This window comes from Orycteropus afer, unplaced genomic scaffold (assembly GCF_000298275.1).
Source record: "Orycteropus afer afer isolate SDZICR_OR568_19922 unplaced genomic scaffold, OryAfe1.0 scaffold00020, whole genome shotgun sequence".
Classification (NCBI taxonomy): Eukaryota; Metazoa; Chordata; class Mammalia; order Tubulidentata; family Orycteropodidae; genus Orycteropus; species Orycteropus afer.
Window position 1 is genome coordinate 11,552,526 of NW_006921607.1, and position 15,599 is coordinate 11,568,124.

A 15,599-nucleotide genomic window follows, 5' to 3' on the forward strand; every position below is an offset into this window, starting at 1 on the left:
TCACTTTTCATACAGCAGTTCACATATACTTTGTCTCATGTCATTGACCAAAATTTACAATGCAGCAGATCCCCTCCCACTTCCTCCCCATCATTTAGGCAGTCTTATATACAATTTTCTTCTCAGAGTCTTGGGTTACCTTCTTTCTCTTTTGCTCTGGATGAAGAGAGACCTATAGTTGTGCATTAGATGGTCACTTGCAAGCTTTTAAGACTGCAAATGTTAATCACCGTCCTGGGATGTATGACATAAACTTTATGAACTTCATTATGCCAGTTGACCGAGTTGTCCCATGAGACTATAATCCTAAACTTTCAAATCCAGAAAACCAATCCTGTGAGTTATTTGGTTATATCTAACAAATTCCATAACTGTACCCCTTATGTGCTTATTTATAAATATGAATATATGTGCATGTACATACATATATGCATTTACACATACATATATATACCCCTAGTAAGATCTTAGGAGCTCTGGTAGCATAGTGTCTAAGGCACTTGACTGCTAACCAGAAGGCTGGTGGTTCAAACCCACCAGCCACTCCTCGGAAGGAAGGTTGGGCAACCCTACTTCCGTAGTGATACTGCCTCGGAAACCCAAGGAGGGGTCGCTATGAGTAGGGGCCGACTTGACAGCATATAACAACAACAACAACAATAGTAAGATCTTACTGAAGATAATTCAAAAACGGTTGCAGCAGTATATTGACAGAGAACTTCCAGAGGTGCAAGCTGGATTCAGAAGAGGATGTGGAACAAGGGATATCATAGATGTTGTCAGATGAATCTCAGCTCAAGGCAAAGAATACCTGAAAGATGTTTATTTGTGTTTTATTGAATATGCAAAGGCATTTGATTGTGTGGATCATGACAAATTATGGATAACATTGTGAAGAATGGGAATTCCCGAACACTTGATTGTACTCATGAGGAACCTATACCTTGACCAGGAGGCTGTCGTTTGAACAGAACAAGGGGACACTACATGGTTTAAAATCAAGAAAGGAGTGCATCAGGGTTGTATCCTTTCCCCACACTTATTCAATCTATATGCTGAGTGAATAATCCGAGAAGCTGGACTATATGAAGAAAAACGTGGCATCAGGATAGGAGGAAGAATCATTAACAACCTGAGATACACAGACAGTAAAACTTTGCTTGCTGAAAGTGAGGATGACTTGAGGCACTTATTGATGAAGGTTGAAGAATACAATCTGCAGTATGGATTACGTCTCAGTATAAAGAAAACAAAAATCCTCACAACTGGACCAATGAGCAGCATCACAATCAATGGAGAGAAGATTGAGGTTGTCAAAGAATTCACGTTGCTTGGTTCTACAATCAATGCCAATGGAAGCAGCAGTCAGGACATTAGACGACGTGTAGCATTGGGAAAGTCAAGCGTGAAGGAACTATTTCAAGTGCTGAGGAGCAAGGCTGTCTCCTTGAGTACTAAGGTGCGCCTGACACAAGCCATGATATTTCCAGTTGCCTTGTATGCATGTGAGAGCTGGACAATGAATAAGGAAGACCAAAGAAGAGTTGAATGCTTTTGAGTTGTGGTGCTGGTGATGAATGCTGAAAGTACCATGGACTGCTGAAAAAACTGACAGATCTGTCCTGGAGGAAGTGCAGCCAGAATGCTCCTTGGAAGGAAGAATGGCCAGACTTCGTGTCACCTATTTTGGTCATGTTGTAAGAAGGGACCATTCCCTGGAGAAGGATGTCATGCTTGGTAGGGTGGAGGGTCAATGAAACAGGGGGAGGCCTTCAACGAGATGGATTGACCCAGTGGCTGCGATGATGGGCTCAAGTATAGCAGGGATCATGGAGCTGGCGTGGGATCGGGCCAGTGTTTCGTTCTGCTGTGCCTGGAGTCACTATGAGTCGGAAACGACTCGACAGCATCTAACACCAACATATATACCCCATACTAGAAGGCTGGGAGCTCTGGTAGCTTAGTGCATAAGGCACTTGACTGCTAACCAGAAGGCTGGCGGCTCAAACCCACCAGCCACTCCTCAGAAGGAAGATGGGGCAGTCTACTTCCATAGTGATACTGCCTTGGAAACCTGAGGAGGGGTCGCTATGAGTCAGGTCCAACTCATAACATAACAACACCACGCCCATACTTACACACACATGTATATGTATTTATATACTTAGACACATATACACACACGTATCCACACGTATATTTTTGGTTGTTGATGCAGACTTGTATATGCCATAGTATGTACCCAAACATCCTTTTTTTTCTTATGTACATCTTAATGACATCATTTACCTTGGCTTAGCTAAGTTCACTTTACCCACATTCAGTATTAACTTTCCCATCACCAAAAATAAGAAATGTCTACTCTCTAGAGAATGATTCCTCCCCAGCTCATTCCTGGTAACCACAAATAAGTGTTGCTCTCTATATCTGTATCTCACTCACTTACTCACTGCCGTGGAGTCTAATCCAACTCATAGTGACCCTCCTTGGGTTTCTGAGGCAGTATCACTATGGAAATAGATTGCCCCATCTTCCTTCCAAGGAGTGGTTGGGGGGTTTGAACTGCCAGCCTTCTGGTTAGCAATCAAATGCCTTAGGCACTGTGCCACCAGAGCTCCTATATATGTATCCTTGTTTTTTATAAAAGTGAGAGCATACAGTATTTGTCCTTTTGTAACTGACATTTCACTCAACGTAATGTCTTCTAGATTCATCCATATTGTAAGATGTTTTGTGTGCTCTTCATTATTCTTGATGGTTGTGTAGTATTCTGTTATATGTATGAACCACATTTTGTGTATCCATTCATCCATTGACAGACACTTAGGATGTTGCCATCTTTTTGCTATTGTGAACAGTGCTGCAGTGACCATAGGTGTGCACATATCTGTTCATGTCATTACTGTTAGACCCCAAGGGTATATCCTTAGAAGTGCTGACTTAAGGTAGGTGTATTTCTAGTTTTCTGAGGAAGCACCTTACTGTTTTCTGTAGTGGTTGTATGTGTGAACCACATTTTACAGTCCCACCAGTGGTGGATAAGTCTTCTAATCTTCTCACATCTCACCAGCATTTGTTGCTAGAACCAACAGAATTTGCTGCAGAATTGGAAATAGGGTGTAAGAAGTCAAAGTCAAGGTTGATTCCAAGACTTTGGCCTGAGCCAAAAGAATGACTTGAGATGAGGATGACCAGAGGAAGGGAAAGAGGTTTTTTTTTTTTTTTGAGGGGAACAGGTTGGGGAGGACATCAGATAACCACGGCTATGTCACACATTACCCCAAAAATTAATGACTTAAAACAACAAACATTTATTTTTTGTACAGTTTCTGTGGGTTAGGAATTCAGGAGTGGTTTGGTTAGGTGGTTTTAGCTCAGGGTCTCTTAGGAGGTTGCAGTCAAGCTGTTGGCTGGAGTTGCAGTCATCCGAAGGCTTGACTGGGGCTAAAGGATCTGCTTCTGTGAGAGGTACTTCCATGGCTGTTGGCGGAACACCTCAGTGCCTCACCACATGGGCATCTCTATAAGGCTGCTTAAGCATCCTCATGATACAGAAGCTGGCTTCCCCCTCTGCGAGTGATCCAAGAGAGCAAAGTGAAGCCCTCAGCTTATGACCTAACCTCAGAAGCTGCACACCATCATTTCTGCAATGTATTAGTAGTTACACAAGTCAGCTCTATTCATTAGGGGAGGGGAATACACCATGGGTGAATACCAAAAGTGGGGATTATTGGGGAAGTCTTAGATGCTGGGTCCCGCAGGGGAAGATCAGGATTTTGGGGATATCAGGTTGAGGCATATTAAATTTGAGATGCCTCTTTTATACCCAAGTGGTATTAAGGAGGCAATTGGATGTTCAAGTCTGGACTTTAGAGGAGTAGGGCTGGAGAAATAAGTTTTGGAGTTACCTGCATATAGATTTATTAAAAGCTATCAGACTAAATGTTCAAATCCAAGGAGTGACTGTAGGTAGAGGAGAGGGTCTGAGATCTGTACCCTGGGCCCACCAACATTTAGAAGTCAGGAAATGAGGATCCAGAAAGGAACATTGAGAGGGATTAGCCATTGAGGTAGAAGAGAACCAAGAGATGTCTCAGAAGCGAAGTGAAAAGTTTCAAGAAAAGTGAGCCATTGTGTCAGAGGTTACTTAGGTCTAGTTAAGAGGAGGAATGGGACTTGACCATTGCAACTGGCAACACACAGGACACTGGAGACCTTGCAAGGAATATTTTCAGTACTGTCAGGATAAAAATCTGATCAAAGAGCAGAAAAGGAAGTTGTGAAGTCCAGCATGGATGAGGTTTCAAGGACTTTTGCTGTAAGAAAACTGTTTGGATTTGGGGCTGGAGGAGAATGTGGGTTGGGGAGTAGATTTGATGGTGAGATCAAGTGAAGTTGGATTGCTTCCCTTTTCTTATGGAAATTGAAAGCAAGGTCATTAGGTAAAAGCAAAGAAAAGGAGTTGGTTTTGGAGACTTAAGGAGCTAGGACCACCCACCACCACTGCCATCAATCAATTCTGACTCATAGTAAGCTTATAGCACAGAGTAGAACTGCCTCATAGGATTTCCAAGGCTGTAAATCTTTACAGAAGCAGCCTACCTCATTTTTCTCCCGCAGAGTGGCTGTCGGGTTTGTACTGCGAGCCTTTTGGTTAGCAGCTTAATGCTTTAACCACAGTCCCACCAGAGCTTCTTAAAAAGATTGAAGAAAGTATAAATTAATCATCTTAGAGATTGGGAGAGTGCACTGGCTAGAATTGAGGGCAGCTATAGGCAAAAAGTAGGAACAGAGAGTTGAATTTAACTAGGGTTTGGGTTTTTGCTAGGCTGGTACAATGAAGGGAGAATGGAAAGATGAATTGTGGGTGTGTGCAAGTGAATAATTATAAGAGTGGACCATGGAATTTAAGGCAGATGAGGGAAGTGAGTACGTAAAGGTGTGATAGTATCATTAAAGAATTGGTGGATTCTGAATACTAGAGATAGTGAACTGGAAAAATAAGCATCACTAGTTGAAGATTGGAATATTTGAAACTGAGTTTTGGAAGACTTGTGCTTATTGATAATGACACGGTCTAGATGTGAGCGTAGAAATGAGTGGCTGAGGTGGGATGACAAAGTAAAAAGATTACTAGAGGGTAGAAAGTCAAGGTATTAAATATTGAAATCATCAAGAATTAGGATGAACCCACTGCCATTGAGTTGATTCTGACTCATAGCGACCCCCATTGGTTTTGCAAGGCAGTAATCTTTACAGAATTAGATTGCCCCATCTTCCTTCCACGGAGCAGATGGTGGGTTTGAACCACCAGTCTTCAATAAAAGTTTCAAGAAAATAGTCAGATATAGTCAAAATAGTCAGATGCTTTAGGCACTGGGCCACCAGAGCTTCTAAGAATTGGGGTTAAAAAAAAAAACAAAAACTCATTGCTGTTGAATTGGATCTGACTTATAGTGACCCCTCCTTGGGTTTCTGAGGCGGTATCACTACAGAAGTAGATTGCCCAGCTTTCCTTTTGAGGAGTGGCTGGTGGGTTTAAACTGGTTAGCAGTCAAGTGCCTTAGGCATTATGCCACCAGAGCTTCCAAGAATTAGGATGGGGTAGCATTATTAGACCCACCAGCCACTCCTTGGAAGGAAGATTGGGCAATCTACTTCTGTAGTGATACCACCTCGGAAGCCCAAGGAGGGGTCGCTGTGAGTCAGATCCAACTTGACGGCAGTGAGTTTTTTAGTGAGCATTATTAGAAAGAAGGCCAGATAAGTGCTCAGCTGCTAACCAGAAAGGTTGGAGGTTTGATCCCACCCAGTGGCTCCATGGACAAAGACCTGGCAATCTGTTCCCATGAAGATTACTGCATAGGAAATCCTGTAAGGTAGTTCTGCTGTGTCACATGGGTCAATATGAGCCTAAATTGACTCAGCAACACCTGACAACAATAGTGTTAGAGGAGGAGCCTGGTGCAGAGGGAGAGGCATGGGGAGAGGCACCAGAGTGAAGTGGTGAAGGCTGGAGCCTGCCCCTTATGCTGCATTGGGCAAAGTCACTTCTCAAGTCTGAGCCTCTGCATCTTCTCAAATAAAATGGGCATAACACCTACCTTCCTGAGTCTCTGTGGGGTGAAAGGAGAAAATGTATATTAAGTACAGTGATCTATAGCCAGCTAATCTTTGACTATTTACTGTAATTGTTGTATTACTGTTACTTTTATTGAGAGAAATAATACACATCTGAAAATGCTTAGTGTCTCACACATTGTGTACATGGCACATGGTATAAATAGCTGTTATGACTTCTATCCCACCCAAGCCCAGGGGGCCTGTGGAGAGGTGCATGTTGCACATTTACTGTGTCTGCCCCAAGCCGATGTGTCTGCCTCTACCTCTGCCCTCTTCTTAGAGCTCGGGAAAGTTGAGGTAAAGGTGTTTGACCCCGACTCCCTGGACCCTGATCGTTGTGAGAGCTGCTATGGTGCTGAGACAGAAGACATCAAGTAAGCCAGGTCCTGGGGGTAGGGGGGCAGGGTCCCCATCAGGCACATCTGTCAGCCAGCCTCAGTCTCCACTGGATTCTGTGGCAGGTGGGGAGGGCAGGCCAAGAATTTAGAGGAAGTGGGATGCATTCCTCAGTCATTGATCCTTATAGGAGTGACTTAGGCTCTGTGCCCAGGCCCTGCCTGGGAAGTAGAGACCTAGGGACCCGGCTGAAGTATGGTCCCTGCTCTCCTGCCTAGAGAAGTGATTCAGAGGTGTCTGACCACCTGGGCTTCACCTCTGTGTCCTTGGGGCAAGCCTTGTAACTTTTCTATGTGACGGGAGATAAGAGTATCTTCCTTACAAGGGTCATGTAAGGATTTAAACATATAACGTATGTGAAGCACTGAGACAGATGGCCCAGAAAGATTAAGTCCTCAATATATGACAACTGCTATTATGAGCTCTGGTAGCATAGTGCTTAAGGCACTTGACTGCTAACCAGAAGGCTGGTGGTTCAAACCCACCAGCCACTCCTCGGAAGGAAGATGGGGGCAATCTACTTCCGTAGTGATACTGCCTCGGAAACCCAAGGAGGGGTCGCTATGAGTCGGGTCCGGCTCGATGGCTCATAACAACAACAACAACAACATTATGTGCTTTGGTCATACTGTTGGAAGGGACCAGTCCTTGGAGAAGGATATCATGCTTGGTAAAGTAGAGGGTCAGTGAAAAAAACGCTCAATGAGATGAATTGACACAGTGGCTACGATGATGGGCTTAAGCATAGCACAGATTGTGAGGATGGTGCAGGACCAGGCAGTGTTTCATTCTGTTTATATGGGGTCACTGTGATTTGGAACTGACTCGATGGTACGTAACAACGATAAGAAGCTATTATGTAAAAGCACTTTCCCAGGCTCTAACCCCTGAGAAGCTGATTCGATTCAACAGGTCTGAAGTGGGGCCTGGAAGTACACATTTTAAACAGTCGCCCTGTCACTTTGAGAAGATCTGGCAGTCAGGGATGAGGGTAGCAGAGGCAGCAGGTGGAGCTGCTCGGGCCCTGTCTCCCATGGTGTTAGCACTGTGTTCCTGCCCATCTGACACGCGCATGCCTCACCCCTCTCCCACAGGTGCTGTAACACCTGCGAGGATGTGAGGGAGGCGTATCGCCGTCGAGGCTGGGCCTTCAAGAACCCAGACACTATTGAGCAGTGCCGGCGAGAGGGCTTCAGCCAGAAGATGCAGGAGCAGAAGAACGAAGGCTGCCAGGTGTACGGCTTCTTGGAAGTCAACAAGGTACAGGAAGGACCAAGGCAGGGTTGGGCCAGCTGGACGGAGCTGGGCTGGGGGAGCTCCACTGTGAATCATGGGCCCACTCTGGCCCTCGGAAAGGGAGAGCACGGCTAGAGAATGAGAGGGAAATCCCCTACAGGTGGCCGGAAACTTCCATTTTGCCCCTGGGAAGAGCTTCCAGCAGTCCCACGTGCACGGTGAGTGATCCCACATCAGCCAGGGGAGGGAGAGACCCTTGGGGAGTGTGAGCGCCCCTTCACCTGCCTGATAGCCTTCTGTCTGTGGTCTAGAGCACACCGCCTCAGGCAGCGCTTGGGCACCGTGGTTAAGAGCACAGGCTGAGGAGCCAGACGACCGGGGCTAGATGCCAGTGTCATTCATGCTGGCTGTGTGACAAAGGTTCTTAATCTTTTTGAGGCTCACTTTCTTCCTTTATGAAATGATGATGATAGTACTCATCTCAGGGTGGTTGTGCACATTAAATGAGGTAATACACTGCATGCCCTTCACACCAAGCCTGGCTTATAGGAGGCACCTGGTGAGTGGGACCCTCCAATATCAGAGGACCTTGTGTGAGGCTTTGGGGGAAGCAGAGCTGGGTTGGAAGCCACAGTTTGCCACTCCCAAGCTGTATCTTATTTGGGAAGTAATGTGCCCTACTTGTTACTTCCTCTATAAAATGATAATGAGACTAGTACCTACCTCATAGGGTTGTTAGGATAAATAAATGAAATTTCTTCTCATTCATTCACTGTTGTTGTTGTTGTTGTTACGTACTGTCAAGTCGGACCCAACTCATAGCAACCCCTCCTTGGGTTTCCAAGGCAGTATCACTACGGAAGTAGATCGCCCAACCTTCCGAGGAGTGGCTGGTGATTAGCTAGCCTCCTGGTTAGCAGTCAAGTCACTTAGGCACTATACTACCAGAGCTCCACATTCATTCACTAGATATTCGGTAATCACTTTCTCTGCCAGGTGCTACTTTAGGTGCTCAAGATATACCAGCAAATAAAACAAGAGTTCTTGCCCTTAAACTATTCTAGTAAAAAAAACAGACAATAAGCAGACATATAAAATATGTGGTATAACAAAAAATTACTAGAATTACTGGTCAGATAGAGATTGGTAGAACCCCTGAGACTATGGCCCCGGGCTATCTATTGGGCCTAGAAATGGACTTACTTCTGTGGATTGGCTCTCAGCCCAATAGTAGAAAGACCGACACGTAGAACACCTACCCAGGGAGATGCACCCACCTTCCCTACGTAGATGCACCCCTTCGAGCAGCCAGCCATGAGACATCAGAGGGGTGGCATTCACATAGAGGGAAAGCTGGACAGACAGGAATGCACAAATAAGAAGGGCACAGGGAGGGGGTAGTCGCATGGAGAGGGGAGGAGAGTTGTATTATGGTTGGGGATTGTAGTTGGGGCTGTGAAATCAAATGTGCATGAACTGTTGAATGTAAAACAAATCTGCTTTGTAAATTTGCACCCAAAGCACAATTAACAATAAATAAATAAATATGTGGTCTATCAGATGGTAATCAGAAATAGGGACAGGAAAAAAGCAGGGTGAATCTGATGGTGGCAAGGGGCTGGAGTGGGAAGGTGTGTCTGTGTGCTGTTTCATTTAGAGTGGTCGGGGAAGGGCTCACTGATGGGGTGATATTTGAGCAAAGACCCTGAGAAAGCGAGGGTGGCAGCATGTGGATGTCTGGAGTGTTGTAAGCAGAAGAGTAAGTGCAAATCCCTAAGGCGAGAATGTACTTGGCATGTTCAAAGAACAAGGAGAAAGTCAGGGTGGCTGGAGCAGAGGAGAATGGCTGAGAAAGAGGTGAGAGGGGTAATGGACTATGTCACATGGGGCCTGGAAGGTCACTGTAGGCACTTGGACTTTTATTCTGTGTGAAATAGGAGCCTTTTAGGGCTTTGAAGTAGTGGTACATAGTCTGACTTACTTTGAAAAGTAAATAGCACTCTGGCTGCTCTGTTTAAGACTGTGGCAAGGTGAGAGACAAAATTAGAGAGGCCAGTTAGGAGGCTATTGAAATAACCAACCCAGGCAAAAGATGATAGGACTTGGACCACAGTGATAATAGAGGTGGTGAGAAATGATTGGGTTCTGAGTTCACTTTGAAGGTAGGGCTGAGAGGAGTTGCCAGTGGATGTAAGGGGAAAGTAAATGAGAGTCAAGGTGAAATTATGGGAAGAGAGAGCGTAGTTATTGTTAATGACAAAGCTTAGGCCAAGGAGGAGAATGGGTATGGGAGAGAATACAGTGACTCTTTGAAGGGGCTGCAAGGGAGATTGAGTAAGGTAGACTAGAGAAGAATTGATGCCTTTGAATTACAGTGTTGGCAAAGAATATTGAATACTCCATGGACTGCCAGAAGAACGAAAAAATCTGTCTTGAAAGAAGTACAGACAGAATGTTCCTTACAAGCGCAGATGGCGAGATTTCATCTCAGGTTCTTTGGACATGTTCTCGGGAGGGAGCAGTCCCTGGAGAAGGACATCATGCTTGGGAAAGCAGAGGCTCAGTGAAAAAGAGGAAGACCCTTAACGAGATGGATTGTCACAGTGGCTGCAACAATGGGCTCAGCATAGCAACGCTTGTGAGGATGGCGCAGGACCAGGCAGTGTTTTGTCCGGTTGTGCGCAGGGTCACTGTGAGTTGGAAGCGATACAGTGGCATCTGACAGCTACAGCAGCAAGGGAAGTAGTGCCCTCAGGGAACAGCCAGGTTGTTGGAGTAAAAAGGTAAAGGGAATGTTTAGTGGTTGAAGGTAACAGGGGTTTTGCTGGTGAATGAGTAAGAAGACCATTTTAGAGGATGTACAGAGCCGTGTGACAATAGAGTCCAGGGACTGAGAGGACCTAGCCATCCTGGGCTTGTCAGTGACTGAGGTCAGTAGGAGTAAAGGGTCCGATAGACAGCCTTGCTGATCTTTAAGGCAGTTTATGTGAGTCAGGCTAAGTGTTGGGGAGGGGCTGGTAGGTGGTTCTGAAGAACCTTGCTGAGCTGCGGAGGTCCCTCTGTACTCAGAGGGGCCTGATGGAAGAGTGGTGCCTCTGGGATTGTGGGAAGATGATCATTGTCGAGCTGATGATCATCAAGTGCACAAGGCCTTGTAGACACTCATTAGGTGGTAGTGGCTGGAGGCAGCAGCACCCATCTCCTGGGGCTTTTGGCAGAGTCCTAAATTCCAGTGCAAGGGGTGCTCTGTAGCCCAGAGGATGGTCAAAACGCAGTTTCACTATTGCTTAAGGCCAGAGCTCTGACTGCACTGAGGACCTGGGACTGGTCTGTGACTTCCTTGTCAATGTTTTTGTTTTGGGTGGGGGAAGGAAGTAGATGATCTCTTATATTGCAAAGTTTACCAAGTACTTTCCCCTCTTTGCTCCTACCTGGCCCTCAGGATCACCCTTTGCGAAAACACTGAGGTCCAGAGAAAGCAAGTGATTTGCCCAAGGTCACACAACTAGGAAAGGGGCTCCATGAGCTCTAGGTCTTTCATTCTTGGGCCACCATACTTCTGCCCCCAGGCCCTCTTGCACTGTTCTCTGGTCATAGAAGGCCTCCCTTGAAGAAAGGACCAGAAAGAGGCCTACTAGTGGGGGCTGTACCTTGTTGTCAAGGCAGGAGTGTTTCAGCCCCACAGAGCATGGGGCCTGTGTCTGGAAGGCTTGGGGAGCAGGTGGGGGGATTGAGATGTTGAGTCTGCTTCAGAGCCAGGCCAAAGGTAGACCTAGCCAGTCCTCTGAGTCTCCCCTGCTCTGCTCTGCTGTACAGCCCCAGCCCTCCCTCCTACCACATACCTCGCTCTGTGGTTCTCATTGTGAAGTTCTGAATCTTTTTCTCCTCCTCCCCTCTCTCCCCTTCCCTCACCCATGCTGCAGTACATGCTGTGGAGAGTAAGTGACGGGGCCAAATCCCCACTTCTGGGCAGCCTGCCTCCCAGGATGGGGGGTGGTTTGGATGGGTCGGGGATGGGGGTGGTCTTCTCTGGCCTGGCTGCTGGGTGACTATACAAAGCAGTGGGCCATAGCCTTGAGGCAGAATTTCTTGCCATCGCAATAGAGGGCAGGAAGAACTTGTTCTGGAGCAGGTGGCACAAGGTGCCCGTGAGATTCCCTCGGGGGGCTCTGAGGGTGGGAGCAGAGGAGTCGGGGAAAGAACTTGGGACAGCAGGCTCAGGCCCACCTCACACTGGGATTCTGCAGTTTGCCATCAGCTCCAGTGAATGAGAGACCAAAATCAAAGGCTTTTGTTTCCTAAGATGCAGATGGGCTTAGAGAGTGGGGGCTGGAGATACGCCATAAAGGGCTCCCTAGATAGACTTTCACACAAGCCTGAGGCAGACCTTTGCTGGCTGCCCTCGCACAGGGCCAGGAGGTACAAGGCTGGAGGGTGAATGAGGGGTGGAGGAACCACCCAGCGGGTCACACGCCACAGGGAGAAGGGCAAGAAGCCTGAGCGAGGGCCCTGAGGAAGCCAGACCAGTCCTGCCCCACCTAATGACACCTCCTCTTCTCTCCTAGTCCATGACTTGCAGAGCTTTGGCCTTGACAACGTATGTACCAGTGGAAACGAGGGTGGGTGGGAGTGGGAGGTCGGCCTTCATTTCTCCATAGGGTTGTCCTGCAATGGGGGAAGCAGATAAAAATATACCATGTTCTGAGAGGGGACCCAGTCTGAGGGGTAAGCAGCTGGGGGTGACCTTTGAACTGAGATCTAGGCTGGAGGCAGGGGAGGGGGTTGGCAAGAGCATCTTAGGCAAGAGGAGACCTCACGGCAAGGTCAGGAAGGAGTGTGGCACTTCTAAGGACGTGACAGGGCAGGTGTGGCTGGAGCCAGGAGATCAGGAGGTAGGGGCGAGAGCACGAGATGAGGCTGAAGGGGTTGGCAGGGACCAGAGCACACAGGACTCAGAGGCCACGCTGAAAAGTTGGGTCTTTTTCCTAAGAGAAAGGGGGAAGTGCTGACATATTTTAAGCAGAGTTATGGCTTATTTAGATTTGTGTTTTTCACGATGTCACTAGTGGCTGAGTCACTATTGATTAGCACAGGATAGGAGTGGAGCTGGGAGATCTGGGACCTCTCCAGCCCTGGGCCTCCAGGCAAAGCTAGCACCTGCCACGCAGGGCCGGCGCTTGTGTTTGCTAATATGTGAATGAAGCCAGTACCTTAGTAAATAAACCCTGGAGTCCTAGGAGCCTGCAGACTCTGAGGAGGTTCCTAGGAAAAAGTGTGGAATACCTGTCTCAGGCAAGTTCACCCCTTAGGGCTCATAACTTCTCCAAGACAAGGCCCTTCCTTTCCTCCCTCCCTGCGTCTCCACACATCCTCTTCCCAGACCCAGGCCCGTCTGCTACTCTAATGCAGGCCATTTGATGTATTGAGGACTGTTAGGGCCCTAAGTGCTCTGAGGCCCAGGTGCTGGTGTTCCCTGCAGATCAACATGACCCACTACATCCAGCACCTGTCATTTGGAGAGGACTACCCAGGCATCGTTAATCCCCTGGACCGCACCAATGTCACCGCACCCCAAGGTACCACCCGGTGGTGGAGGGTCAGACAGGTTCAGAGCCCCCAACTATAAAGCCCTATCTGGTGCCCATGTCTGGTGCTCTCTTCTGCTTACAGCCTCCATGATGTTCCAGTACTTTGTGAAGGTGGTACCCACAGTGTACATGAAGGTAGATGGGGAGGTGAGTCCAAGGGAGTTTAATCACTTCCTGTTTGGTCCCAGGCACTGGAGTTTAGCCACCTGGGAAGAGGAGCTGATCTTACCCACATAGGATGGATGAACAGCTGAGCTCTGAGAGAGAGTTGATGATGTCCCCAGGGTCTCACAGCTCAAGTTCAGTCCTGGTTCTGTCAGATTTTAAAACACTTGCCCACACTGCCTCCATTCCTCCAGCACCATCTGCCTGCCTCCCTCTCCCTCTGTGATCTGCCTGGGTTGGGGTGGTTAGCCAGGCATGAACCTTCCTGGGCCCCTTTCTGCATTGGCCTATGGGACAACATTTCAGCAGAGTGGTGGAATGCATGGAACTGACGGGCAGAGGAAGTCAGGCCCAGCCTTGCCAGGAGCTCTTGGTGCAGCCTCGGGGAGTTGCTTATGATCCCTGGACCCAGAGTCTCATCTGGGGCCTTTGAGTGGATCCAGTGTAGCTAGGATTGGCAAACTGGAAAGAGCTGGTGACCGCATGGGAAGCTGGGTAGCAAGCCTGGGAGAGGGGGTCTGGGGTGGTTCCCAAGCCTTACGGTGTTCGTTGAAACATGGTGCCTTGTTTTCTTCCTCCACAGTGTCAGGGCACAAGATAAGGGTCAGTAGCAGGGATAGGGCTCAGGGGTTGGGAGCCTTGTAGACCCTGGCCCAGGCTCCTCTTCCATCCCAGGTGCTGAGGACAAATCAGTTCTCCGTGACCAGACATGAGAAGGTCGCCAACGGGCTAATGGGTGACCAGGGGCTTCCTGGTGTCTTCGTACTCTACGAGCTCTCACCCATGATGGTAAAGCTGACAGAGAAGCACAGGTGAGGGTGGGAATGGGTGTCTGGGGGGTGGCTGGGCCTAGGCCTGCAGGGGCAGAAGTACCTGCTTATCCCACCTACGTCCTCTACCAGGTCCTTCACGCACTTCCTGACGGGCGTGTGCGCTATCATTGGGGGCATGTTTACAGGTAAGCTCAGGAGCATCTGTTTGGGGGTGGGAGGGTGCAGTGGGGAGTATGAAGCCTGGACCCTCCAGGTATATGTGGCGGGGGAAGGGAGCCATGGCACCTCAAGAGCCAATGGGAGATGTTGGCTTGGCCCTCGAAGTTAAGCCAAGGCCCCATTGGGCCAGTGCCAGCCCTTGTTTCTCTCCCCAGTGGCTGGACTCATCGATTCACTAATCTACCACTCTGCACGAGCTATCCAGAAGAAAATTGATCTAGGGAAGACAACGTAGTTGCCCCTTCCTCCTCTTGTTCCCGCTCTCTTTTCTCTTTGGCCTTATAGGTCCTTTTCCCCAGCCTCTTCCACCCTACCCCACCTACCTTACTCAGAGTCGTCTCAGCCCCAGGTTGATAAATCTGTTGGTTGTGATAGTACTTACTGGTCTCTGTGTGATCTTTGGGGCTTCATCAGCCAACAGTGTGGCTGGGATTTGGGAACACCAAACACCCTATCATATGGAAGACACTTGGGATTGACAGCATCACGGCCCAGGTGCCCTCTGGGAACCCTTCCTGGGCCTGCCCTGTCTAATAGGGCTCTGTTTAACCAGACTGGTACCCCAAGCCCTGTCCTCAGTCTCTCCTCTGCTTTGGCCTTTGGGGCCCAGTCAGACCTTTTCAGGGGTGAGCTCCCTGGAACCACGATAGTCTCCAGGCTCACAAGCCTCCTGCTTTGATGGTAATAAGGCCCTGGGTTAGGCCAGGGCTTGCTACCTCTTCACTGAAGGCTGAAAATGGGATCCCTCTCTGCCACCCTGGACTTAAGTCATTTGGGCCTCTCGTGCTCTCTGACCCTGCTCTGTAACAAGCTCCTGCAGTCTTTTGTTGCAGAGAAGAGTCAACCAGATCCTCTGCAGTCTCCTAGGTGGAGACAGAACTGACAAATGGGAAGAAAGGTCACTGGCCATTCCAGCAGGACTGGCTCCAGACCTTCCTATTACAGCCCTTTTCACATGAGGAGAACTAAGGCCCAGCCCAGGCAGCCAGGGATGGTAAAGACTGGTTCAGTTAATCAGATCGTCACTCAGGAGTTTCAGTGTAAGAGGGGCGAGGGGCGAAACGGATAGAAAAGGCAGAAAGCAGAGTAGGGTTTACCA

General features: G+C 48.2%; 1 protein-coding gene across 1 annotated transcript in view; it reads left to right on the forward strand.

Annotated features, from left to right (window-relative positions):
- The window catches only part of ERGIC3 (ERGIC and golgi 3), a 17,199-nt gene extending 2,464 nt beyond the window's left edge, over positions 1-14,735 (forward strand). The window contains exons 5-14 of the mRNA XM_007934601.2: positions 6,404-6,497; positions 7,614-7,779; positions 7,916-7,973; positions 11,679-11,693; positions 12,321-12,352; positions 13,235-13,331; positions 13,426-13,490; positions 14,184-14,320; positions 14,411-14,466; positions 14,656-14,735. Of these exons, the coding sequence (XP_007932792.1) occupies positions 6,404-6,497; positions 7,614-7,779; positions 7,916-7,973; positions 11,679-11,693; positions 12,321-12,352; positions 13,235-13,331; positions 13,426-13,490; positions 14,184-14,320; positions 14,411-14,466; positions 14,656-14,735 (800 nt within the window). The remainder of the gene's footprint in view (positions 1-6,403; positions 6,498-7,613; positions 7,780-7,915; positions 7,974-11,678; positions 11,694-12,320; positions 12,353-13,234; positions 13,332-13,425; positions 13,491-14,183; positions 14,321-14,410; positions 14,467-14,655) is intronic.
- Positions 14,736-15,599: the final 864 nt, after the last annotated feature.